A 27,549-nucleotide genomic window follows, 5' to 3' on the forward strand; every position below is an offset into this window, starting at 1 on the left:
GTAAAATGCCGTAAAGGCGCCGGCATTTTGCGGCACCGCGGGTGAAGCGGCCGCGTGGGTTCCTTGCTGGGCACGATTCGGCCCCTTTGTGTGCTGCTGCCTAGGAAAGGCGGCACGTCTCTCTCCGCGGGTGATTGTCGGCTGCTAGGTGTGTGTGTAACAAGAGAAAAAGCGGGACAGGGTTGCTTAAGAACATATATTCCGATCCTTATGTAGGAGGCTGACCGTAAGGTTCTCCAGTCTTTCCTTGCGACCTGCGGTTCCTCCTGGTGCTACTTTGATTTTTCTTGTTCGTCCCTAGACTTTTGGTGCCCTCGGGGTAGCTGACACCTGTTCTTGTTCATTTGTCCTGCAGCCTCCCCTCCCCTGGACTCTGAAATGCTCTACCTGATCGGCTTGGGCCTGGGCGATGCCAAGGACATCACAGTCAAGGGCCTGGAGGTAGTGAGACGCTGCAGCCGGGTGTACCTGGAAGCCTACACCTCCGTCTTGACTGTGGGGAAGGAAGCCCTGGTAGGTGCCGGGGGCCTGCAGCCTCCCGGGAGAAAGCTGCCTAGCAGCCCATTTTCCTTATACTAAGCGGAACCAAATTAGCAGGTGTGCTTGTCAAACCCTTTAAAACGGGCCACTTGCTCCTTAAGTATTTGGGGAGAACGAGAATGGACATCGTACACTGGCCAAGTGATGTGGGAAATGAGAGCGTGCTTTGTCTTGCTTTACAAGTCTAATGTGGTGACTTTCTCCAGTAAATAAGAAAGGGAAGTTATTTTACACTTTGGGGGATAGTTCTCAAAATCCCCTATTTAATGAGATAGCCCAGAAATCCTCTCTGAGTTGATGCTAATGAAGGGCCGACACAGCCATAATGAGCTGGTTGCATATTCAGAAACCAAGCTGCAAGCTTCCACCTTTGAAGCATTTCCACAGGGAATGGTAATGCCTTTCTGCCTTGTATATCCAGAGAGGTCTTATCTTTAAATAGACATCTTTCAGTAAAGCTTATACCCAAACACCTGTGTGTATTGAGTGATCCTGGGACATAGTAACCACAGCATTTGTTGGTGTATCATTCGTCAGAGTTGGCTGTCCTCAAGGGCTCATTAAACTTTGGAGAAGGGGTCAAATTCCGGTTCATGGTGAAACACTAAGTACAATGTAAATTAAGATGGGAGGATCAATGAGCAGGTTATAGGAACGAGGAGAGAATTTTGGAATTGCCTGGTCTAAGCCTTCCAAACAAAAAAGGGACCTAGAGAATTCCAAGTTGTCTGTCCTCTCGGATTCACAGCCAAGCAGGCGGAAAAGCTAATGGAATTGGAGACGGTGAATCCAGGGGAACGTTGTCGTTTTGGTGTATACAGCTGGAGCTTCTTTAGGCAATTTCTGGGGACAAAGCCTGACCTTCCATGCCTTTGGTGTAATGTACTCACGTGCTTCATACAGAGATGTAAGCCATGATCTTCGTTCACACGTGGTTCATGATATCTGTGTTGTACCCAGGAAACCGTAACTAATAATGGGGGATTTAAGGCATAATTCACAACGGCAGTGGAAGGGGAAAACTGTAAAATTATATCGCTGGAAGAAATTTAGCTGATCTTATTTAAGTTCACATTCTTCCTCTCATCGACTAAGGAAGCGGCTACCTCATGTTAAATAATTAACCAGTAATTAATTACAATTGGAATACATGTAAGAGACCAGGCCGGTTTGCGCTGTGATGGCCAGGGAATACTACAGAAGCCATGGCATTGGACCTGTGTTTTAAAATCATGTAGCCGAGTGGTTTGGTTTTGTTTACTTCATTTATGCCATGGTCCAAATAGAAGATGGTAATATCTATACCGTTCTGCAGGGTGAACGGCCAAAGGGGACTCATTTGGGGGCACCCGACTACCTGCGGAGAGCAGAGGTCACTGCGCTCCACCTGGCTATGCGCCCTTGTAGCACATGGGACGTCCTGCAGTCAACTAAGGTTCTGTGACCTGGGCAGCCACGGAGCTTTTCTATGCTCCTCTCCTGATCTGTGAAAGGGATAAAAATCGTGCCTGTCTCATGTCGTAGTAAAGATGGAATGAACTCCTGTGCTACGTACGTCCGCAGCCCAGCCACAGAGGGAGCCCCCCAGTGTAAGAGAATGAGTGCGAAGTGCTGTTATTACAGATAAGATTAGCATTCCTCACTGAAGGAGAAGTCACTGTGAGCAAGAGCGCGGAGGAGAACAGCCCCGCACTTGCTCTGCGTGTTCTTGGGCAGACCTGAAATCACTTCCGTTTTCTCCCAGTGTGTCTGTTCCATCTCTTCTCCTCCTAACCTGCTTTGCCTGGGTGCCAGCTCAGGATTTCCTGGCCCTGCCGGCCTGCTGTGCAGAGACATTGGAGGGACAGAGAAGAGGACAGACAAGGACTTCGCATTGAGAAAACTGAGGCCATCTGCTGTGACCTTTCTTAACGTTCCCCCATTTGTCCCTAACCCCAAATCTGAGCCTGTCCTCCCTCTGGCCTTGGAAAATGACTTGTAACATGAGGTTCTCTTCCTGTTCAAGATGAACTCCATCTCGATGTGTGTTTTGCCAGCTTCTTTCTCCCCCTTTTTCTGGAAACTTACCGCCCATCAATTAGTCTTTCTTTCTTATATTCGATCTGCAGTAACATCCTTCTCCCCTCAGCCTGAAACCAAATTCCCGTGGGGTCCATTCTGAAAAGTCGCCTCTTTTCCAACAGTTACTATTCTCTCCCCGCCCCCAAAGCTTTTTGAAAAAAGCAGATACGATTATGGTCCCCACGTCCCCCACCTCCACTCCTGTCTTGGAGCCCTGCAGGCTGACTCCCACTGCTTTGAAATATTTCTGTTTTTTGAGCAATTATGTAGAAGCTGAGAACCCCAGAGGACAGCTCTGAGTTCGTGATCTGCCTTTACCTCTTTTGAGGTGGTTGACCGCTCCTCAAAACTGACATTCAAGACATGACTTTCTCTGGGTTTTACTTCTACTTTTCCATTTTTCTCAGTCCCCTGTATAAGCTCCTTATTTGTCATTTCATCTTTAAATGTTAGGGGTTTTTTTGTTTTATTTTGTTTAGGTCTTTGTGCTCTGATTTGTTTCTGTGTACTACTTTGAGCCTCTACTCTTCTGCTTTTTTGACTAGGTAATAATACGCGAAATGGTTGAAAGTCAAAAGATAGCAAAGGTCTATATATACATTGAAAGATTTCTATCCCAGCACCCTTTCCTGGAAGCAGTCACTACTAATTTCTTGTGTCTCTTTCCAGAAATACCCAAAGTAATTTTAACTTTTAGTTTTTACCCTGCCCCCCCACCCCCCATGCAAAACCTGCCAGCTTGGAGCCAACAGTGAATTTTGAGTTTTCTCTTTTCATCAGCGGAGAAGCCTAGGGCTGAGATTTTGCCACAGTTGGCTAATCATTCGTTGGGTTATGTACAATATAAATTTAAAATCCTGACCGCTGTTCCCCAACATCAAGCACAGAGTTTGGCACAGAAGCTGTGCAGAAGAAACAGTTCTCTGATGGCCGAGGAGAGGGTGGGCGGGGACAAGTGGAGGAGGGGACAAGGGGGCACAAGCTGAGGGGCAGTAACTGGGGTGGTGAGCACCCCATGCAGTGCACCGATCATGTGTTGTCGAATTGGGTAACCAGAATTACCCAATAAATTCAATAAAAAAGATTTTTCAAGTGAATAAAGAAAAAAAATTGGATAAATTAAAAATAATGTAATACCAGTCTCTCTACTGCTTTTGCTGTCCTTTCTTAGATTTTTTTTTTCAAGAGGATTAGTCATGTGATCATATGGAGGTGTTTGTGTTTCTCTTCAAAGGAAATTTTTAAAATAAACATTCTGTTGCCTCAATTAGATAATGAAGCATTCCTTAGGAGAAGTGATAAATATGGAGCGATGTGTGAAGAGAGGGAGGTTTTCTGTAAATATAGGGGGTAGGATTGCTGCTGGCATTAAGCTAGCAGCTGGTGGCTTCTTCATCTTTAAAAGTCCAGAAAAAACATCATTTCCTTCATTTTAAAGTAATATCTGTATTCTCTTGCATATGAGAATATAAACTTTCTGCAAGTGGTGTCTGGGTGTATAAAATTAAAGGTATATAAGAATTGATGATTAAGAAACTATAGGGTAAAGATGAAAATAAAGAGAACATTTTTCTATCCATAAAAATACCCTTGTTGTCCGGAACTTTTGGGACATTATCTCTAAGAATTACAGAGAAAAGGAAAGGATCTTTTTTCACCTTTGAGAAACAGACCCTAGTTAAGCATGAGGAAATAATTATCAGTCACACTTGGCATGGTAGCCTTTGCCTTCAGACGCTTACTCATTTTTTCATTTAGTCATTTGCTTGTCGGACCGCTGAGTACCAGGTACCCTTCCGATACAGCGGTCCTTGGGCTGGCATCCACTTTGACCACATTTGAATTGCATATGGCGCCACAGGAACTCAGCGATCAGATTTGTGACCCGCGCAGTGGCTGTGACCAGGACCACGTGGCCGCCAGCGCCCGGGTCCTGTCCTCACCTGCACACGCCCCGCTGGGCAGGCCAGCCCCTGCCTTTGCTCTCCAGAGCTGACTTCAGGGGATCGGTTCACAGAGCGTTTTTCATGGAGGCCTCCTATATACCAGAAGTCTTTTTCCCCCTGCCTCTCTTCCTTTCTTAGCAGGAACTAGGAAATACAGTTTTAAATTAGTCTTTCCTGCAATTATACAGGAATGTTTTCTGCTTCTATAAACCACTAAGTCTTAATTTTCTCTCGTTTCTCATGGAGGGTACCTTTTATTTTAGCCAGGGTCCCATAGATTTTCCCCTGGAAAATTTAATACAACTCAAACTACCACGGACATTTATAATTTACTGCTTAATATAGTTATCCTGTCTTAGTGTGCATGCATCCATACATAGTCTCTGCTCATCCTACAGTGTTCTGCCTGGTCTGTTGGATCCAGATTTAGAGGTAAATTTAAAATGCGAAAAGCCTCAGATGTTAGGAAGTCTACCTCCTTTTGGCATATCAAGATGGCCCCCAAGACAGAGTTTAATTGCAACATCATACGGACTACTAGCTCACCGATGAGTTCGAGTCAGTGGCCTGTGTTTGGGTGATCGCCAGGATTACACCAGCCCCAAAGATGGTGGGGGTGGGGGTGGGGGTGTTGCAGTGGTCACCCACTGTCTCATGGATATTGGCATTAAATCTGTAGGAAGAGTTCTATGGAAGAGAATTGATTCTTGCTGATAGAGAAGAAGTGGAACAAGAAGCAGATAATATTTTAAAGGATGCTGATACCAGTGATGTTGCGTTCCTTGTGGTTGGGGATCCGTTTGGGTAAGTTAAAGCAGATATTTGAGTTTTAACAGTATTTACTTTTTTTTCTTTTTTCTTTTTAATCAATAAGAATCATCTGTTCCATTGAAAGCCTTTTTCCTGCCAGGTTTTGATGAGGGACTCTGTTTACGTCGGCTCTGTCTAAATTCTGTAGTTTCATTATTTCTGATACTAATGTAGAAAAGCTGCTTGGCAAGCGTGTGATCATACATATCACCTCTGTTGTGTATCAAGTGTCTTTTAGAAAGTCACTTCCAACATCAAACTCCTTAATAGTATATCGCTGTTGAGTAAATGTGTTACATTATCGAGGGTCATACCTGCCATTTGCTTTGCGGGTAAATTGCAAGCATCTTCTGCTTCCTTTGTCTGGGCATTTTTTTCTTTCTTAATCATCTAGTATTTAGCAATACTGCCGTCGCTTTCCTTGCTTTGAATTTATCATCTATCAAGCCTCGGATTTCAATGTCTCCTATCCACGGGGAGCCCCGTTACTCCCCATCACTAAGAAGATGGGTTTCCGCTTGTCTGGTTGGGCATCATCAATCTCTGATGTCAAGCCGAACGGAAGAGTTCTTTGTCTCCAGCCGGTGACCCAAGATTTATGTCACAGGTTTAAGGAACGTAATGACAATTAAACCCCTATGAACCCACCACCAAGGATGCTTTCCAAAAGAATGGAGTTTCGTGTGCATGCTTCTGTCAGAGAGTGATTTATGTCAATATGCTGTGCGGGGGGGGGGGGGGGGGTGTCATTATTAAACTTGGCTGCAAATGACACTGGATAATCATACACTTAAAAAGATTTCAGTAGTTTATTTTAGCCTCTGACACTGTTTTCTGTAAAAGTAAATCTTCCCCCAAAGGAAGTACCTGTCTTCCCTTTTTTTTTTTTTTTTTTTTGAAGCCACAAAATAATAAAATACACTAAGGGTAGTTAAAGTCCTACATACGCATTATCTTAGAGCTGCCGTAGTGTCTGCTTATTATCCCAGCGACTGCTGCCACGACATGCACGCTTTCCGTTGTGTCCTCTGCGCTCACCCCGGCTTCCCAGCGCCGTGGCACCACGGTGCCCACGGTCACCCAAACACATGGTCTCAGGGACGGTCACGGCATCGGGCCACCGACGAGCCCGTGAACCAGAGCAGCTCCCAGCGAGAGCCGCCGACGGGGCGGCCGCACACCTCCTGGTGGTCCCTGCGGGAGCGACAGAGTCGGGCCTTTCGAAACCTGTGCAGCCCTTTAAAAAAGTATAACAGGGATCCACGTCTGCCGAATCTGCTCACACCCCTTTGGGGCTTGTGTTCTGTGTTTGTGCATTTGACAAAGCTGTTCCGTGGCTATTCCGAATCTAAGAGAGAGTTGTTAGCCTGAGGAGCGCTGCTGGCGACTTTTCGTTTGACCAAGTGTTTCATGTCTTTCCATTCCTCTGCCTCCCGGCTGCCACCCCTCACCTAACCCAAGCTCTCGTCCTCCTGCACGAGGTTAGCGTGGTGGGCAGTCTGGGCGTGGCCCAGGCCCTTCCTCCAGGGCCGGGGCCGGCGCCAAGTCCACATTTGTAAAACCGCAGCCTGGAGGGCTCCGAATGGGGATGTTACTACCTCTGGTGCCGCCCGGACATGAAAAACCCCACCCAGCCTGCCCTTCTCTCGACGACACGCCTGCACTGAAGCCCACGGGAGGGGCAAGTCGACGTATGTGAGAAAGCGAGACCCAGAGAAAACCCTCAGTGACTTCGGTGGCCTTGCAACCGTCCGCCCGCTCTTTCCTCCGGCCGCTCTTCTTAGTGACCGCGCCACAGCCCGGTGTGCGGCCGTGCCCTCCACGGGGGCTTGGCCCTGGCGGTATTTGTCCTGTGTGTCTGCCCTTTTTTTTTCCCCTGGAAACCGACTCTCCTTCCCTCTTCCGTCTTCCCCTCCTTTCTTCTCTTCAGCCCCAGTTTTACTGAGATAAAATTGACACAGCACTGCAAGTCCAAGATGCAGGTTCAAGCACAGTGACCCGACCTACACATACCGTGAAATGCGTAAGCATTGCTTCTGCCCCTTGTGTCGTGTTTGAGCAGCACCTGGCGCCTCGTCACTGCCCAGTCAACAGCCACATTGTCATCATGAGCCCCCTTATTTCTCAGCGTAATTAAAGGTGCCGAGTACGGATTAGTGCATAGAATTCTTTTCCTCTCCTCCCGCCTCCCCATCCCCGCATTTTCAATTGCTTTCTTAGGTAGGTTTTCCAGAACAGGTTTATAATATCAATGAAAAAAAAGTCAGAAGTTATGAACACGGACATTTCCAAGCACATATTGTCAAATTCGTTTTCCAAACGACGGTACCTGTTCATGGAGCTTCCGGGAGTTCACGAGAAAACATCGGCTCGCCCGTCACGGCGAGGCCGGTGGGTTTTCCCCTCGTTGGCATGCCTCTGCCAGACATGGCCGCACGATACCCCCCAACAGAGGTTCTTAGGAAGTAAAGTTTAAAACGATCATCCCAAGCCTTACACATTCAAGTCGGTGACCATGATGATCTTTATTTTACTGTTGCCACTGACCAGATGTTCATTGTCTTGAAATTCCCTCATAGCAATTCCCAGCAACAAGCATAGCAAGACAAATTTATTAGTATTTCTGGGCTCGTAGCTCTGTCCGTACTCGTGTGTGTGTCAACGTGATTGTGGAAGAGCCACATGCCCAGAAACGGTCACTTTTGTGCTCGCGCGCGCACGCGCACTCACACTCTTCCAGTCACAGTAAGGGAGGCGTTTTCCCGAGCCCTGGATTGGAAGGAGTGCTCGGTATAATGGTTTAAGGCTGTGTTTCAAACCAGTTTTTTGTTTTCCTGACAGCGATACAACCTAGGTAATCGTGATAAAATACCGATTTTGTCACAAATTTTTATAGCAGAAATCTGAGGGGCTCATTTCCTCACATGTCAGTTTTACAAAGTCGGGTCACTTTGCCAGCTCGTTAAATCTTCCTCGTGCACCAACCACATCTGGTCATCTTCAGTGAACTGGTAATAAAGAGAGAGACAGTTTTAAACCAGATTTTCCTTCTGCTCATCTATTTAAATAACTCACCAAGTACGTAAGTCTGTTTTCCTTCCTCTTAGTGTTAAGTAGTGAAATTCTGTTGGTGTCGATATTAAAAACATTTTTTACAACTGGCATTCATAATATTTTTTTAAAAGCTCACGCGGAATCACATTAATGGCTTTCATACCAGTTTTTATTTGATGTGTGTGATTAACACCAGGCTTCCCTGGGGGGCATTTGTTCATCTGTCTGTGACGGCCCCATGGGGTGGCAGCTCTTGATCTCCCTGCTTGGTATGCATTGTCCGGGCTTCGGCGAGCGGGCCTGTGTCGCTCTCCCTGGCAGGGCCGGGGGCTCTCGTCAAGGGGGACGCTGCCTCTTGCATAGGGCGGCTCTGAACTGATGCGGTGCTGCATTTCACAGTCTCTCCCTATTGATACGTATTCTCTCCCCACCACCGTCCAGCTAAGTATAATCATTAGTTTTAGCTCAGCCCTGGCTGGTGTGGCTCGGTGGATTGAATGCCGGCCTGTGAACCTAAAGGGCGCCGGTTCGACTCCCAGTCAGGACACGACAGGCAGCATTTGCACGCACATATTAACACATGGACAGGCGGTTGTGAGTAGCACACCGGCTAGACAGGTGTGAGATCCAACCAGGAGCCTATCAGCTAGAACTCTTAATGACAGACAAAGACTGGCGGCTGTGATAACGTTCTGTGTGTTCTGCATGTTGGATTTCAAATACGGAAACACACCCTGCCAAAGAGAGCAGATGTCAAGAAGCAGGCCTCGCCGGGCGCCGCTTCGGGCCGAGGCGAAGGCATCTGAGAGTTGCTGCTCCTGAGCTCTGTGGCTGAGCTTACCTCCCGTGGGGGTCTGTGCAGGCATCCAGGGGACATCGAGGCCAGAGCACTGCCCTCTGTCCTGGAGCCGCCAAGGCCGCTTTGTGTCAAGGGTGCCCCGGCCACGGCTTGGCGCTGCCAAAAAGCCCAGACCCTCTCTGTGGCGAAAACTCGGGAAACAACAGGCAGCGTGGGCGACTTTAACGCAGCCCGACCTTCTCTCGCTCCAGGGCCACCACGCACACCGACCTGATCCTGAGGGCCACGAAGCTGGGCGTCCCTTACCGAGTTGTTCACAACGCCTCCATCGTGAACGCTGTGGGCTGCTGCGGCTTGCAGGTAATGCACCGAGAGTGTGAGTGTGTGAGATGGTGTTTACCAGAAGCGTTTTACCTCCTTACAAATTGCAAGCCGATTTCATTCTGGTTCATGAACTATAAGATATTATTATTTTATACTACGTTTGTGTGCACTAAATTTTTTTAATAGTAAAGTTTTTATGCGAAGGTTTTGGATCACTTAGATTTTTCCCCTCATTGGAATACACCATTAAAATTGACTAGAGAAAGATTTCAGTCTTATATTAATTTGTGCACATGTGGAAAAGAAACATAACCTAATTAGGTCACGGAGGTGTTCCCCAAGCCTTTCTGCGTTCCCCGAATGACGTTCTGCGCACTGCGGGGGCCCTGCTTCTTCATACGGCCTTATTTTCAGGGCACCGGCCTTATTTTCAGGGCACCGTGATGTGGCACTTCTTAAAGGAATCCGGAAAAGGGTCAACGCCCAGTGGTGGTAGGCTTTTAAGCCAACTTTGTAGTTATTGATGTGTAAAGTTAGTTATTTCGAACCCAACAGTCTTGGTTCTGAGGGGTTCAGAGAACACTCCGTAACTGCTTCCAGGGTTTTCTTCCAAGATGTTGACATTCATTTTGTGAGTTTTATATTCATGTTCTGACGTTCACAGATAGGATCCGTGACACCTCACACATGGCCAACAGTGGTTTTAAGACTTCCTTGATTGTTAAGACACATTCCTATTTCAGATGCAGTGAGGGGGAAGGGGTATGTATCTATGAAATCTTAGTATCTATGAAAGAAGGTGTTCCCCAACATGCATTCCCGGAATGTGTCATGTAAACTAGGGACTTCCAACTGGAAGATACATTAGCGTGCACACCAAGCTGTGCCTGTATCTTCAGAGGGGCTGTGTTTTCTGTATTTCCCGGGAAGAGTGGCAATACAATTTAATATCAATTTAATATCAATTTAATCAATTAATACTGGCCAATCATTTCAGCAGTTCTGTTGCTTTTGACTCTGAAGGACCAGAGAAAAGGTATAAATGATTTGCCTTTCAGTATTCACCACTCGCTCTTAGTTACTGAATTTAAGTTGGCAGAAATTGGGCTCTTTTGTTTTCTATTAAAATGCACCCTTAAGGAAAACCTTGGCAGTTCAAGTCTGTTTGACACTTTAAAACCCCTCCGACATTTTTGTGTCAGAGGAAGTTGAATGGAGTGGAGTTTCCCTAGTCATCGTCTTTTAACTATTGACGTTCTATTTAAGAATTTCTTTGGAAAAGAGTTTGGCACTAAAAATATAAAGAATTGTGAATTAGATAAGCTCTCATATCCTGTGGATTTGGAAGATAAGAGGCTGGCTGTTTTCCAACTTCAGGCAAAGGTTATGTTAGATACTCCAGTTTTCATTGAGTAAATTTCAGGATTTTTTTCAAAATTAAAATGTTAGGAACACGTATACTTTAAAGTGTTACTTGAAATTTCTAAGTAACAAATGTTTCTAACACTTGTATTATTTGTATTATGAGGATTTTTCTAATAAAAGAAAAACCTGTGTATTTGTTTAGGGCCAGGCAAGTTGGTTGTTTTAGATGTAAAATGCTAGTGAAAAGCCAGGGATTTTTCTCAATACATGAAAGACCAAAGTCCTTCTTTTTCCTGAATTATTGCCTGAAAATCTTAACCTGAATTATTCAGGTTAAGCATTTAGCAACTTTTCCATTTACCCTTGTTTCTGCTTTAGAAGAGCCATTATAGAAAATAACTTTTTTCCTTGATAATAAGTGATATATATACTTACATAAAAGTAAGAAAATACAGCAAGTGTAAAGGAAAAAATACAAGTGTTGATAGTCCCCCCGCCTGGAGGTGCTCATGAGTTACCAGTTCGGTGTGTTTTCTTTTAGTCTTTTTATTCCACACTTGCCATGCGTCTGCTCTCCTGAGTCGGACAGGCCAAATAAAAGAAGAAATTACAAATTCTAAACTGCTTTTTTGTGTGGTATTTATCATTAATGGTTAATCAGTTGTGTGATAGAGTGTACTGATTCTTTTGCAAAAATGCGGTGACGAGTGGTTTGAACGGGACAGGCAAACCAGGTAGCAGTGATTTCTGCATAAAATGCTGTTGCTCTTACAAATCGTAAGCACGTGTTGGCACGTTCCTGGTCTGCACCGACACGTGTTCTGCGGAAGGAACAAGGAAACGGAGTCCTGTGTCCCGGGCCTCGTAGTCCGGGGATCCTTCGTTGCCCGGCCGTCCCACAAGGGCCCTCACGGCCTCGGTGGCCCGCGGGCACCGCGACGTCAGTCCCCGCCGCGTTGTGTGGCACTGAGTGCCTGCCGTGCTGAGGTGCTGGGCAGCAGGTCCTTCGTCCAGCCACGCTGTGGCCGGCGGTTGTACTCTGCAGCTGGGAATTAACCAGTGTTCCTTACATGTAACACCAGGCTTTCTGATTTTTTTCCCTTGAGGCAGTCCTCACTTAAAACAGGCTGCCCTGTCCCCGTAAGGGTACGCGTGACTGGCAATCTGTGTTTCTGATGGTTATTTCAGGTTGCCGAGGAGCCTCCCACAGCCTGACCTGTGCAAAGGCGCGGCCCTCTATGGGCCTGACCGGCTGGCGCCGAGAGGGAGCGTGCTCGCCTTCGTGCTGGAGTGCTGGCTGGGCTCCGCCTGCTTCTTGGCTCCGGGGCCCTGTCTCTGCGGCAGCCCAGGACGGCACACTCGCCCTTCCTTCCAGGCCTGCCCGGAGGTCCCTGCCTTCAGGCCTCTCCCAGCTCCCAGATCCAGCCCGTTGTTGGCGCTGACTGTTTCTGTGCTTACAAGCAAACATTTTAATGACAAACATTGATGTTACCACTTCCCCTTAAGAGTCGGAATTTGGCATCGGGCCCTTTCATTTGCAGAAGGCAACCGTGTCCTTGTTATGTGCTCTCTTGCACTTTTCTTGGGATGATCGTACTGGCGACCGCGTTCACCGTCACGAGCACCGTCATGGTTGGTCCAGGCCTCGGGTTCTCCGCGCCTGCCTCTCGGAGCCCCCAGCGGGGCCCCCCGCTTCCAGGTGTGGTGCCCAGCGATGTTGACCAGACTGAGCTGAGACCTTCGCCTCCTTGTATTTGTTAGCTTTGGCTGTGGTAACATTCCTGCCTGAGCCAGTTCCCTTTTGGAAAAGAAATGTTGCTTTAAAAAAATAGATCTTAACTGATTTCAGAATGAAACCACATAACGTAAGCAGTAACTAATTATTAGCAATCAGCATCATTCAAGTGGCACGAGCTGACGGACGTGCCTGCTGTGCCCGCTTTTGCTGTGGAATGGGCAGGCCTTTCCCACCTCTAGTCTGTGCCTCTTGGAAAGTTGGTGTAGACGAGTGCGAGCTAATGTGCTGCGGAAGGAGCAACTGAAGCTGCTCGCAATCACTGACGGGCTCCGAACTGCTCGTGATGCTCAGGAAAGAGATCCCGAATTCATGCGATGGCTCAGCGGAGACAGCGGCTCGCTGTGCAGAGGCGGTGGGGAGAGGGAATGCGATATGATGGGCCGTGTTCACGCTGAGGACGGGATAAAGAACAGTGCAGAAAATAAAACCGCGCACATCATTTGGCACGGACTGTTTCTGTAATCACAATAAAACATTTTAATGAAAAAATAATTGTGTTGTCGGTTATGGTTGACCTCAGGGTAAGGCTGTAAAACTTTGTCATCATTATGAAATGCTTCTACTTTCTCTGCTCTTGGATGTGACCTTGATTGTTGCCATAAGTTCCTCTGTTTATGTAAAACATTTCTACTTGTGATAATCAGCAGGGTTGAGTACTCGCTGTTCGTTGGTCTAAAGCATTAAAATGGCTTTAGCGTTGTCCAGGACTAACGTGGAAGTGATAAAGCCTTGCCTAGTACACGGAACACGGAACTAGGCAGGAAGCATACGAGGCCGTGCAGCCTTGGAGCTCATGCAATAAGCTCACTCTCTTTCAGTTACTTCAGAACTAATTTTGACCACCTGCTCAATAATGGGCATATTAAAATTTTTTTTCTTCCTTTCCATTTTCACTGTAACTTTTAATCACTGTTTCAATAGCCGTCTAACATCCTTTTCCACTTTATAGCTTTGGGTTGGTTGTTTGTTGTTTTTTTTTTCGGAAGATCCGATTGAGCCTTTTCTGCTCCAGCAGCCCTGCCAAGTCCCCGTGCTGTGCAGGACGTTCGCTGCCACGTGTGCGCGGGCACCGTGTTGCAAAGGCCTCAGGTGACTCGTTGTCCCCTCTCCCCTTGCGCTCTGTGGCGCTGCCCTGCACACAGTCGGTATACAAGTACCTGCCGAGCCGAGTTGCTTGTTTGTTTTAACTGTTTGTTCCCCCAAGTTGGATCTTGTCTTTGGAAGTACAAGCTTTGAATTATAACCCTTTCATTTGACCCCCCACATGGATTCACTCATTTACGTATGTGTGAGAACATAAATCTTGTCATCTTCGGTCTACCTAGTCGTTGAACTTTCTGTCCCTTGTGTGTGGCCCCGTACACAATCTTTCTAGGGTCAGCGAAAAGCACTGTTGAGTCGATGGTAAGCAAAATGCATGAGGATTGAAATAGCCAACTCCAAGACCAGTGTCCTGTATAGAGAACTAGTAACTCGGGATCATGTGGTTTTATGGTGCTGCTTGCCTTCCTTCTGTTTCACAGACTTAACTGATCTGGTGTAGAATATATACATTAGAATATATATGTCTGTATATAGACTTATATGATATATATGTCTGTATATAGACTTATACAGTATGTAAGTCTATCACACCTATACATGATATGTATGGGGCTTAATAGCGTCCTTAGCAAGTTAAATTTACTGATTTTCCTCTGTGCAGAGAAGACTTGTTTTAACTTAAGCATGACAAAATATCTTTACTTGAATATAAAACAAAAAGCATGAAAGCCTGATTATAAAGCGGAGCTCACACAGCACCTGTGCTTCTGAAGTGAGGCAATGTTGGCGGCAGCAAGATGAGCTGGGCGGCCGCTGGCGCCCTCGGGCAGGTGGCGCCAGGGGCGCTTGGGGGGAAGGAGCGAGCAGAGCTGGAACTGGGAGGAACCGGCCGGTGGCTGCTTCCAGGTGGATGGCTCAGTGCCACTCCGAGCCCTGCCCGTGGTTCCCCACCCCCACCCCTTTCGCCCCAGCCCACCCCACCCCCCACCGCTGCCGCCGTTGGTCTCCCCTCCCGGGGAGGCCCCGCGTGCGGCCTCTGTCTCCAGAAGCCGCCCAGAGGTGCGGAGAGGGGCCAGCGCAGAAGTCCTGTGATCCGTGCAGCCCGATCTCACCTTTGATCACGAGTATTTGCCACCCAGGAGTTGCCTTTCTTGTGTATCTTTTCTCTCTAACCAGACAATTAAATGGCCCGTTTTGAGTTGAAAATTTTGTTTGTCTTCAAATAAATAAAAACAAGATCCCATATGCAGTCACACTGCTTTCTGTAGAACTTTCTCCCAGTTAAAGCAAACGAACAGAGAGCGTGCGCTGCCCAGCAGGTGTGAGGAAGCAGCTCTGTCTGGGGCCTCTACGTTTGGGTTTGCACCGGGCTGCCTGTGGGGGGTCCCAGCGCAGCGGCCACTCCCAGCCGGCCAGCGCCCGGCCCCTGCCGCCTCGTGCCGGGCGCCGCGCTCCTGCTCCGTGGCCTTTCGCAGTTTGCCGTTAAGCACTGGTTTGCACGACCCAAAGGCCGGCCCTGCTGTTCTCCGAGGCCCCGGCCTCTCGCTGGCGACACCGTTTGCATGGCGTTCCAGAACTCCCTGAAGAAGTTTGTCCCCGCAGGTCAGGGTCCCAGGGAGCAGCCCGCGGTGGGGACGGGGGGCTTCCTTCGGTCAGAGGCTCATGCACGGAGGGGCTCAGCCACTGTTTCTATTCTCTCTTAAATGACCTACCCCTTTCTTCCTGAAGGAGGAATTTACCTCCATGACTCTTAAAATATGGACGTCCCATTTAAAGTGTTTACATATGGTTGCCTACATAAATTTCTTATCTTTGTTTTTCCTTGAAGTTTTTCTTAATAGAGCAGTGTATTTCAGAATCTGACCAGAGGTGCCAAAAATTCTCTTTCGAATGTAAACAGCTGAACTGTCAGAATTAAACCATAAGCCTCGTTCCAAATATTCGGGAACACTTTTGAGCTGCCTCCAAGAGGGAGCGCGGTTGGACCCCGTCAGGAGACAGCCTCTCAGACCCTCTTCTTCTCGTCATTGTCAGCGTCACTTCATCCTACCATCACGTCCCGGACATTTACTGGGTCTTTACTGTGCGCAAGGTCTTTAGCAGTCTATACGCTTTGTCATTTTACTCCTTAAAAAGCCACATGATTAGCTGTGGAGCCATCATGCCCATTTTTCCAGGGGAAAGTCCAGGAGGTCGCTTGACTTGTCCGAGGTCACCCCGCTTGTAAGAACCAGGGCCGCGGCGCCACCGCTCTGGCCGGCACGTGAAGCAGGAGCGGGACACGAGATCCGGACTGACCGCTCGCGAGACACGGCCGCCTCTCCTCGCGCGGCGACAGCAGCAGAGCCCGCGCGGGGCCAGGCCCGCCCCTGCAGCTCGGCCCACGCCCTCCAGGGACCCCACCGTGGGGCCCCCTCCATGCGTTTTTTACTGAAATACTGTTCCACGTAGCAGGGAGGTTTATGACTGATTTCGAGGGTTACAGGGTCTTTGTGCACCGATCTGTGACTTCATGGAGACACACCTTTTAGACAGTTTTCGAATGGGCTTTGGAATACTGCCCATTGGTAGGTAAATTGCAGGCCGTGGCCACACGAGGAACATGAACCTTCTTGGGAACCCAAAGTCGCTGTTGTGAGCAACGGTTGTAGTTTTTAAGACCCCAGAATATAGTCAAGAAACATCGAGCTCTGGGGATGGGGGGCAGAGGGCCCGGCTTCCCGGCTTCTCAGCTTCCTCCCTGCCGGCCCCCTTCTACCGTGTGCCGCTGCGGAAAACAGGGCTGAGGGGCCTTTGGTGACAGCCCCCTCTCCAGACCGGCTTCTTCATTTTTCAGACGAAGAACCTCAGGCTTAGGAAGTTGGGACATGTCCCGAAGTCCCCCTGTGGTGCCAGAGCCGGGTGACCTGTGGCGGAGGACTAGAGATGCCCCCCAGCACCTGGGGATCCCAGCTCCGCTTAAATTGAATGATTCATCTTCCCATAACAACTTCCAGGCTGTGTTTCACCACACAGCAAATCGTTGGGAATAAATGTCCTTTGCACAGAGCCCCAAGGAGAGGTCGCACCGACGTGTCGTGTCCCAGTTTGAGTGACGTTTTCGTGTCGTTTGGTCCTCACAACCCATGGGCAGGAAGGACAGCATGTGACCACTTCCTGGTTTAGAGACGGGGACTTAGAAAGAGCACGTCACACCGCCAACAAGTCGCAGGACCAGAATTCCGAACCAGTTCTCTCAGCACAGGCTTTGGAGTCGGACTCACGTAAACGAACTGGACGGCCCGCTGAACGCAAACTGGAACCAGGCAGCCTCTTGGCTGCGCGGTGGTCGCTGCGGGGGCGGCCCCCACCATCGGACTCCGGAGGGAGGGGCAGACCGTGGGTACAGCACGAGGCTGGGGAGTGGCCAGAGCAGCGTGCCCTGTGTGGCTTTTCCCGAGGGCCGGGGTGGACGGAGCGCTTCCGCGGGCCTCGGTCCCAGCTTCTGCTTCTTCACTCACGCGTGGGGGGATCTCAAGTCGTTTGTTCTTTGTGAGCCCCACTGATGGCTCAGAAGTCTTTTGGTGGTGGTTTCTCACTAGATTCCTGGTGTTTCGGTATTTTTAGCAGCCTCATTGCTAAGTCATGGACTGGGCACCTTTGTCCCCGAACTGAGCGCAGGACACTAGAGCATCAGGAGCACACCAGCTGCTCTGGACCAAGAGAACTTTGTTGCCTTTTTATTTATTTAATTTTTTTTTGGTGACAGACTTGATCTCCAACCCACCTCGAGTCTGCCTCTCGAGTCTTTTATTTTGGTTGTTATCTATAAAATAGCACTTCGTTCATTGTCCCATCACTAAGCACTGGTTTTGTTTTTTCCAGCTGTACAGATTTGGAGAGACGGTGTCTATTGTGTTTTGGACAGACACTTGGAGACCAGAGAGCTTCTTTGACAAAGTGAAGAAGAACAGACAGAACGGCATGCACACGCTGTGCTTGCTGGGTAAGGGCGTCCCTGAGTCAGAGCGCGGAGCTGTCTCTTGTGCTCACCTTGATCTGTGACCTGCGGGGAGCCAGCCAGCGGCAGCCACGGCCGCAGCCGGCCGCTCTGGGCACGCCGGCGCTTTCCCACTCCCTTGGGAGACGTGCATTTCTGCTCCAGTCCCCACGCGGCCGCACCGCGCGTCCTCCCGCTCTGTCCCTCGGGTGCTGTTGGTGTCCGTTCACCGCAGCGCAGCGGACCGGCCTGGAGCATCCGTCCCTACCCGGCGCCGGCCGTGCCTTCCAAGGGGAGCCCTCGGCTACGGCGGCGTGGGTCCTGGCATAGTCGGGGGTTGGCGGGCGGGGAATCTGACATGCCCTTGGGGTCCTCTTGCTGAAGCCTGGTTCACAGGTGAAGTTGGGGCCCAGGGCAGAAGCCATTTTCCCGCTGTCACCCAGCCCCTTGGTGGCAGAATTGACAGAATCCAGGGAGCCTGCACACGCAGCTCCTTCCACTGCCCCGCGCTGTCCAAGTGCTGTGTCCAGCCTGGTGCGGAGGGGGCCGGGCACCGTGATGGCACAGGCACCGGGACGCGGGCGGTGTGGTCCCGCAGACGCACCAGGAGTGTCCCGGGTCAGGGTGGCCTTCAGTGTCTGTTCTAACAGTGTGTGTGGGCCAGATACTGGAGTCAAAGTTTTTGTCCAGGACTGACAGACAGGACAGAGCTTAATGGCACCTCAGGTGACCGCGAAGGGGCACTTGTGTCCAAATCAGCAGGCGAATCCCAGGACTCCCCCTCGCGAGCCAGACGTGCGGCGCGCCTGACCTTTGCCTTCACCTCCACCGGCCGGGAGGGACCGGCGCTGCCCGGGGAGCTGCGCAGAGCTGCTCCGTCAGCCGCGGTGCCCAGGGCGCAGGCGGCGTGCATGTGCGCATTTCCAGGCTCCGGTGCCGGCGTCCGCCTGCTCTGAGCGGGTGTAAACGCCCGCGCTTGGTCCCGTGGTCAGTCTGCGTGCCTGGCACCGGCCTGCGGGACCGTACCGCCCAGTGACGCTGGAGCCACACGGACAGGCTGAGGGGACGGGCAGAGAGAGAGCCACGATTCCGGCCCCTGCAGCGAGCACAGATGCCAGGAAAGGCTCCCGTTTGCCAGAGATGGTTAGGCTGGTTGTGTGGCACAGCCAGCTGTTGCCCGGTGGGTGATACGTCGCTTGTGCGCTATCACACCCCCAGGCGGCAGGTCTCCTTCCGTGGAAAAGCTCGGAGGAGGCTTTACTCGCGGCCGGCATTTCTCATGGGGTAGAGATGAGAAACTGGCATCTCAAGGAGTTAGGAAGCCAGTGCCCATGGGCCCAGTCCAGCCGACGGCCGCTCCGTAGGTGGAGTTGGCGCTTCATCGTGTGTCACCTGTGGCTGCGTTCGGGCCACCGTGGCTGCAGGGAGCAGCTGTCACTCAGACTGGTGGCCCCAAGAGCCTAAAATGTTCCCCATCTGGCCCGTTACTAAAGAAGTTCACCGGCGCCTGGTCGAAGTGAAATCTTACCTAATCTAGTGCGACATACGCTGTGTCCCTTGCGAGTCTCTTACCCGTTGCCTTGTTTCACTTTATTTATTTTCGTCGTCTTACCGCCCATCCGAATGATTTTATTCATTTGCTGGTTTTCTTCCCTTCTTGCTCTCTAACATCTAGGTGTCTGGCACAGTGTAGAATAAATATTTATGGCAGTTAATTGGTTGAAGAGTTTTTCGTTTATTTTCTCAGAGAGAAAGTCTTTAACTCTTCCTAGTTGATTCAGTTCCGGCCAGAACGCGGTCCTGGTACTCCAGTCACAGAGACACCGAATAAATCCGACGTCGGGGTCAAGCTGTGAATGGTCCTCTTGCTTTTTCTTTTTTTCTTTTTTTTTTTTTGCTGAAGGCTCTATCCCACAATCAACTGGTATGCTACGTCTTCTCATTTTAGCCTGTTGTCAGTGCAGTTGCATGCCTCAGTTTTGTCGTTGGGTTTCCCACGTGGAAGGAGACCAGACGGATTTGTTCGTAGTTAAGTCTGCGGCTGCCGAGAGGTGGAACGTGGGGACCCACGGGGGTCAGGTACTTTGTGTGTCCCCCCCACGAGCTTCACAGCTGAACCGAGAGGTTTTAAAACAGAGCAGGAGACAAGAGGCTGAAGACGCAGGCTACCCCAAACTTCTCCGTATAGCCTTAAAAAACCAATGGGGAGGGAGTGCAGGAAAGTGGCGTTTCTCTTTTGGGAGGCTTTGGAAAAGCTGTCAGAAAATCGGACCACGGGTGTCTGTGGGGTGTCTGTTGGGCGTGCGTTCGCTCTCCGCTCCGTGGGGTCTGTTCTTTTGGAACCCAAAGGAAGTGTTAGACTCGGGCCCTGCCCTCAGGGCTTGGAAGTCTAGTTGGAACTGACATGTTGTGTACAGGAAGGTTCGAGAGAACAATTAAGTGCCATTGTGTGGGGAGGCAGGAAGGACAGACCAGGATTTTGGCTTTTGAACTCTCCAAGAGCTGCCACTTTTCTTGGCTTTCCTGGGAAAAGACAAACAAAGTTAAACAATATATCTTTCTTGCTCCATTAACAAAAGCAGGAACAAGGTGTGAAGTAGAAGATACCCTGATGCCAAATCCTCAAACCGTAGTTCTTATCGTTTAGTCATCTGGAGCCTTGTCATTTAATTAGTGCGTGTTTATTAAATGCCCGCCTTGGGGCCAAACCCTTTGGGATCGGTGAGCATATACCATGGTAGGAAGCCCCGGAAAATTTAAAGTTTATTTGGAAAGAGAAGACCAATATATCGGATACAATTAGAGACTGGTAAAATATAGCATTAGCTGTATAGATGTTCCCAAGAGCGACAAAGGCCTCATGAAGGAGTCAGGACTTAACGCTCCTTCCGGGTGCATAGTTAGGGCGGGCTGGTGGGTGGGCACATTCATGCAGGAGACGTGTGCGGTATCCAGCCCGAACTCGGCATCACGCTGGGCCCTGGCTCTGCGGTGAACAGGAGAAGCTTACATGCTACCAAGTAGGAGGAGAGGAATAATTATGGCCCCTCCCTGACAAGGAAAAGACACCAAGACTGGCCTGGGCTGAGATCGAGTCCCTTATGGTCGATTGCAAAGCACGTACCTATCAAAAGTCCCCCATTCCTCCCCATTTTTAAAATACAGTGTTGTAGAGCAGTGATTTCTTTTTTAGTTGAATTTATTGGCGTGACATTGGTTGATAAAGTTATACAGGTTCCAGGGGTACAATTCTATATAACACATCCCCTGTGTATTGTATTGCGTGTTCACCGCCCCAGGCCAAGCCTCCTTGTGTCACCATTGACGCCGGTACCCTCTTCTCCTCCCCCACCCCCCTTCCCTCTGGTCATCCCCGCACTGACCTCTGTGTCTACGAGGTGTTTGTGTGTTTCTTAATCCCTTCACCGTTTTCGGCCAGTTCCCTCCCCTCTGACGGCTGTTAGCCTGGTTTCTGTATCTGTAAGTCCGTCTCTATTTTGTTAGCTTGTTTTTTGTTCATTAGATTCCACCTATAGGTGAGGTCGTGTGGTGCTTGTCTTTCTCTGACTGGCTTACTGCACCGGGCGTAATACGCCCCGGCTGCATCCGTGCTCTTGCAGAAGGTAAGCTTTTCAACCGTGCGCCACAAGAATTTTTAAAACATGCAACGCCTGAGTATTTATTCAGGGGCACTGACATCTTTTCCCTTAAATGTCAAAAACAAAAACAGCCACCACAACAATAGCCATCTAGTGCAAATGGATCAAAATCATACCTATTTTTTTTTTTTTTTTTTGTCAGCTTGGCAAAAAATATGATAGAGTTTCTTGGTGTGCTGCAGAATTTTAGTAGTTTGTGTGCCATGAGATGAAAAAGGTTGAAAATCGCTGCTGTACGGCATATTATTTAAAAATTTTTTAAAAAATGGAAACACTGAATTACAAACTTTACAACTGCAGATAACATTTCATAAGCTGAAGGTGAATGAATTAATACATGTGTTAAATTGTGAAAAACCTTTCAGAAATCATTTAAAGAAACCTACTTAGACTTATACGGCTAATGGTACTGGAGGCCACATCTTCAGTAACAGATACACACCTTCCCCCGAATGTCCAGATACGCGGAAATCTTAAATAATGATTATTTTGAACCAGAAAAACACTTCCGCTGCAGGTTCCAAGAGCACGTAGAAGCACATGGATGGCTAATCGGCTGTACCTTGTTTAGCATCCTGTCTAAGAAAGAGCTGTGCAGGCACGGGGAGAGCTGTAGCAGCGTGTCAGCAAGACCTCACTGCCCGGCACGTGTTTTTGCAAACACCACCCCTGGCTGACCCGCTTGTTTTGAGCGCGGGGAGCAGGAAGCAGCTGCGGCCGCCGCCACCCCTCATTCTCAGCCAGCCTGGCCGAGACCCCGGGGTCGGAGGGCCCCACGTCTGAGACGCTGGGGCCGCTGGGCTTCCGCGAGCAGAGGCTGTGCATCCTGGCCCCCAGCGCCCCTGTGCCTGGTGTCCGTGCTTGGGGAAGCCTCTTGACATCTGACTGTTTAGTGTGAAAGCGTTTCTTCATGAGTTACAGGGGCGCGGCTTACCGTTCATAAGAAGGCGAAAGTCTTTTTGCGTATGCAGTAAGAGCTGCCCTGTATGTATGTTACATGCATTGAGACTTACCTTCCAGTGCCTGAAAAACAGCCGAGGATGGGCGCTTGTCACCTGGGTTAGCGCAGATGCCAGCCGGGGGAATGCGGCATTGCCACAGGGCTGGGGGAGCAGCGGTCAGAAGCGCCCGCGCACGGCCTCGGGCCCGCCGCGCCTTGGCCTCCGGACTGGGTGCCTTTACGCAGCCGTGGGCTTCCACTCTCTGTCTTTTCATTAAAAAGCTTCTAGATACTTGGGAAGGACGTTTCCCCCAAACGTAGGTTTACACAAAGGATTTTGGAAACAGTGATTAATTACATTAACAGAGAACTATTTTATTACTTCCTACAGACATCAAAGTCAAGGAGCAGTCTTTGGAAAACCTCATCAGGTAAGTCTTACTCGGAGACTGCTTCCGTCTATTTTAATCCGTTGAGCAATTCAATAAGTTCTGCTTCGATGACAGCAGTTCTAAAGATTGTTGAAAATCAGCTTTCATTACAGTTAAAAATTAAATACTTCCTATCTTTATTTTATTTATTTAGACAGAGGGGAAGGGAGGGAGAAAGAGAGGGAGAGAAACATCAGCGTGTGGTTACCTCTGGTGTGCCCCTTATGGGGACCTGGCCTGCAGCCCAGGCCTGTGCCCCTACCGGAAACGAACCTGTGACCCTTTGGTTTGCAGGCCAGTGCTCAGTCCACTGGCCCACACCAGCCAGGGCTGAATACTGCCCATCTTACGGCAAGCGTGATGGAGTGGGAATGACGACAGATTTCATGGGTTCGTTACTGAGCGCCGTGGTCAGCGCCGGACAGGCACCCAGTCGGTGTCTGCGGAGCAAATGAACGGATCTGCAGTTAGAAGGCGGGGGTCTGAGTCCAGGGCTTCCTCTGGTGACGGCTTGCAGGCAGGTTGCCTCCATCTCTGAGCCTCCTTTTTCTCCAGTGAATAATGAGAGGAATAATCTTTCGTGGCTTAGAGAGCCAGCCTCCAAATGGTAGCTACTTCCCACGGGGCCGATGAGCACTCGGCACATGGCTCACGTCACTGAGGAACTGGCTTTATAATTTCATTTTAATTAGCTTGAAACTAATACTCACCTTGCTTATTGGAAAACTTCTAAGTAGATTTAGAACAACTTCAGTATGTAAATCTACTTTTACAACCATGAATTTTATGAAATCGAAATACAGATCAAGCATTTCCAATGAAAACTTAACGTTTGGATCAAGATGTGCTATAAGCATAAATCACATGGCATTTCAAAGACTCAGTACAAAAGCAACCTCTTTCACAAGTTTTATAGGAGTAAATGTTGCAGTATAATGTTTTGGATACATTGAGCTAAGTATTATTAAAACTAATTTTGCCATTTTTTAAACTTTTGTCAATGCGGCTACTAGAAAATTTTAAATTACCCCTGCGGCCTGCATTGCATTTCTCTTGGACAGCCTGACTCAAGAATTGTTTTGAAAGTCTGAAAATAATCTATGCAAACTGTTGGATAAGCTGCGCAAGCTCTGTTTTTATCGTGATCACTGGGCGGACACCATAGGCTTTTGGGTCCTACAGACGTACGCGTATCTTCCCCTCCAAGATTTTGAGCTGTTTACCGTGTACTTTACTTTCTCCGGGGAGGAAGCGAGAGGAGCGATCTGTGGTTTGAACATGGCAGTGAAAACGGATCTGTAGAGCCTGATGAAGCTATGATACAGAACCAGTTGCCACTCATTTCCAAATATGCTGGCCTAAGGTGTTGCTGTGAATTAAGGTAACTGTTAGGCATGTAAGTCGTTGGCCTTTTGTTTCTGCCAACATTTCACTGAGATCAGAGGGCAGTTGAAGGAGAATAATGGAAAAAGCTTGAGAGGCTGAGAGAAACCGCTGTATTTGCGCTTTAGGGATGCTTGAGGTGGCCGCCGCCTCAACCAGCACGCAGGTGTAGGGGCGAGCGTGCCTCGGGGAGAGCTCGCCTTCGTGCGCCGACGCCGTGTCACGGCTGAGCCCCGCGGCACCCGGTGTTCTCCCTGCAGGGGAAGGAAGATCTACGAGCCCCCTCGCTACATGACCGTGAACCAAGCAGCCCGGCAGCTGCTGGAGGTCGTTGAGAACCAGAGAGCACGAGGAGAAGAACCAGGTACCCCAGGCCTCCCAGGGCTCTCTTGGCCCGCCCCCCCCCCCCAGCCCCCACATTGCGACATGTGAATCCTGGGGCCCCAGACACGCACACGTGGCTAGGCCACCACCACTGGCCCGGGAGTCGCTGTGCGCGCACAGCCTTACCGTGGATCTCAGAGGCCGAAAGCTGTCGTGCAAGAAAAGCAAAGGAGTTCTTTCTAGACATGTCAGTATCACTCCAGAAAGCGAAGATTGTTCACAAAGTAACTATCAGTCACATTTGAAGTAAATGTGTTATTCTATATAAATATTGTAATAAAATACAGAACTCTCTAGTGAGCTTTTCCTGCAAAAATATGTTTATTCTGCTTTTTCTCACTCAGCACGGAGACCAGGGCGTGTTTTCTTCAGGAGAGAGACAAGAGGGTTTTTCCTTGTGTTCCTAAAATCTAGACAGAATGCAAAGTTTATGATAAAATGTTTATGGACAGCAGATCTTCACTGAGAGGTTTTTAAATGAACCAGTCATTATAATTGAAGGTGCTGACTGCCTTTGAGCACCTACCTCCTGATAGAAAAGACCCAGAAAGTCGTTCTTTGCCTATTGCATCCTCATTAGTAGGCCTTCCTCATGTCCGGAGGCCAGGTGTCTCCGAGGGTGTGTCCCATCCGTGACCTTGCGGGGTCCCTGCCGCCAGCCTGCTGAGTTCCCAGCTAACAGCCACACCACGGGAGGGCGGCGCTGCAGAGCACACCACACCAGCCTTCGCGAGTGCCGGCCGTTTTGACCTTGAGGGTAGAAGCAATGTCGTAGTGCCCATGATTTCTTAAGGGCTCTGCAGTCTACTAAATACTTCTATGTCCCTACTACCCTGGCCCGTATAACCCCCATTTAAAAAATGAAAAATCTGAACTTTGTCACCTGGCGGATCAGGTGGCCAAGCAGAAACTCTGATTTGTACACTGATAATTCTCATAATTCTGTAGTTTTTCCAGTATAGCTTGGTCCGTGCGAACCTCTCAAGTAGCTTATTAAAACCGTAAGCATGTGATAACACTGTTGCCTCAGAAACCGTTGAAAGACATATGCTATGCAATGTTAAAGAGCGTGGACACAGGCATGGCTTATCAAATCCTCAACACTTACGCTGGGGTTGCCAGCCGTTGTGTTCTGAAAGGGCCAAGAGGTGGGCAGTGCGACTTTATGGGTCAGGCACACAAAGAACTAGAAACGCCTTAAATTAGATCACTGTGGCTCCCTTGACTGCCCTCCTGGTACGGGTGTTGGCTTGGCCGTGGGACAGAGCGGTGCGTCTGTGGGACTGAATGGCGGCCTCTTTCCTTATGCAGCAGTCACCGAGGACACGCTGTGTGTTGGCCTGGCCCGCGTCGGCGCCGAGGACCAGAAACTCGCCGCGGGCACTTTGCGGCAGATGTGCTCCGTGGACCTGGGGGGCCCGCTGCACTCCTTGGTCATCACCGGAGGCAGCCTGCACCCGCTGGAGGCGGAGATGCTGAGCCTGTTCCCCGTGCCGGCGGCCAGCTCCGCGTCCCAGGGCCCCGCCGGGCCGCACACAGGCGGCTCCGACGTGGAGGCTGACTTCAGCCCCGGCGCCCGCTCTCTCTGACCAAGGGGACAGGTCTTCCGTGTGCCCAGGAAGTACAGAACTGGCGCCCAAGGAGAAAGCTGTCACGTCACTCAACGCTCGGCCTCCTATGGCCGGGAGCTTTCCCTCCGACATCATCAGCGGGCGCTGCTCTTTTGCCAGTTTTTCAGGAGGTGAGCGCGTGGACCAGACCTCGCTGGGAAGCTTGTACCTGGACACCCTCCAACAGAGGCCTTGAAAAGCAGCTTCTCGTTATGAATGCATCTGTATAGGGCGGACCTTCCCCTTCCTTCAGAAGTCGGCTGTCCCAACCGCCGAGGAGCCGCCCGGCGGCGGCGGGACAGCTGTGCACACGGAGGCGGGCAGGGCGCGTCACCTCGCTGAAGCTCGTCTGAGCACGTGCCACCGAGCGACTCCCTCTGAATCGCCGACACCCTAATTACGGAGCTCATATTATATATTATGTAAGCGTTGAATATAAATGTGCAGCCAGCCATGTATAGTTGCTCTTTGGTTTTAAATAGCAACTTTCACACCCAGGCCGACAATTGGAAAACTTTCTGACTACAAAATAAAATTTAAAAAAAATTAAGTCTGAATGCAGTGGTGATCAGTCAAGCTTCGTCCTTCCTCTTAACCCCGTATGCCACTGTATAGGTGCATGTAGTCACGTTCTTATCAGTCGTACATAACACTCCATTTATTGTCTCATGAGCATAGAGTTTTATACTGTCTGTTAGTTCACAACAGAAAAAGCTCTGTGACACTGTCGCCGAGCCGCTCTAACTCAGCATTTCCATGCCTAGTCTGTGTGTCTGCTCAGTAAGTTCGTTGCAAGCTGAACAAACACCTCTTGTCTTCCTGGGAACATCTGTTAGCAGGACATTATTTTGACTTAATTTATTTATCTGAGGTAAAAGATTTTAACATCTAGGAAACATTCCATTTTTTAATCAACTGGACACAAAGGGGAGAGAGCTGAGGACACGTAAGTGGCCAGTTCTGCCTTGTTTTCTTCTGAGGCGTTACACCGAACACTGAGGAATTATAAAACGAAGGACTTCTGGCTTTGGTAATGGCGGGGTAGCTCCTCATGCACAAGCCCCCGCAGCTATGGCTCGGGGCGGAATGTAGTATACGACCTGCCGGGGCCCTGAGGAGAGACCGAAGCAGGCCGGGAACTCTCTTACCTGGCTTCCCTCCAGGCCATCTGACGGGGGAGGGGCGGCTGGAGCTCAAGAGGAAATGTGGTCTCACCAGCTTGGTCCCACCGGCTGGAGGTGTTTGAGGAGCTTGGACACTAGAGGGGCTGTCCACTGAAGGAGGGAACCCTCGCGGTGCGGGGGGAGGCTGCCAACCTGCTCGCGACCTCTGCCGTCTCGGGCTAACTCCCGCACTGTGGGCGTGCGGTGGGGACCCAGGGAAAGCCACAGCCGCGGCTGGAGAAGCTGAGCAGAGGGTCCT

At 49.7% G+C, this 27,549-nt stretch overlaps 1 protein-coding gene across 1 annotated transcript; it reads left to right on the forward strand.

The window, feature by feature from the left end:
- On the forward strand, positions 1-26,642 carry DPH5 (diphthamide biosynthesis 5). Its single transcript, XM_054564781.1, has 8 exons — positions 1-148; positions 356-513; positions 5,227-5,351; positions 9,462-9,570; positions 17,606-17,726; positions 22,711-22,750; positions 24,394-24,497; positions 25,829-26,642. Exons 2-8 carry the CDS (start codon positions 379-381, stop codon positions 26,104-26,106), a joined length of 912 nt encoding a protein of 303 aa, XP_054420756.1. The 5' UTR covers positions 1-148; positions 356-378; the 3' UTR covers positions 26,107-26,642.
- The last annotated feature ends 907 nt before the right edge of the window (positions 26,643-27,549 follow it).

The sequence above is a fragment of the Pteronotus mesoamericanus genome, unplaced genomic scaffold (assembly GCF_021234165.1).
Source record: "Pteronotus mesoamericanus isolate MK-2021 breed Mesoamerican mustached bat unplaced genomic scaffold, CSHL_Meso_final scaffold_99, whole genome shotgun sequence".
NCBI classification, from domain to species: Eukaryota; Metazoa; Chordata; class Mammalia; order Chiroptera; family Mormoopidae; genus Pteronotus; species Pteronotus mesoamericanus.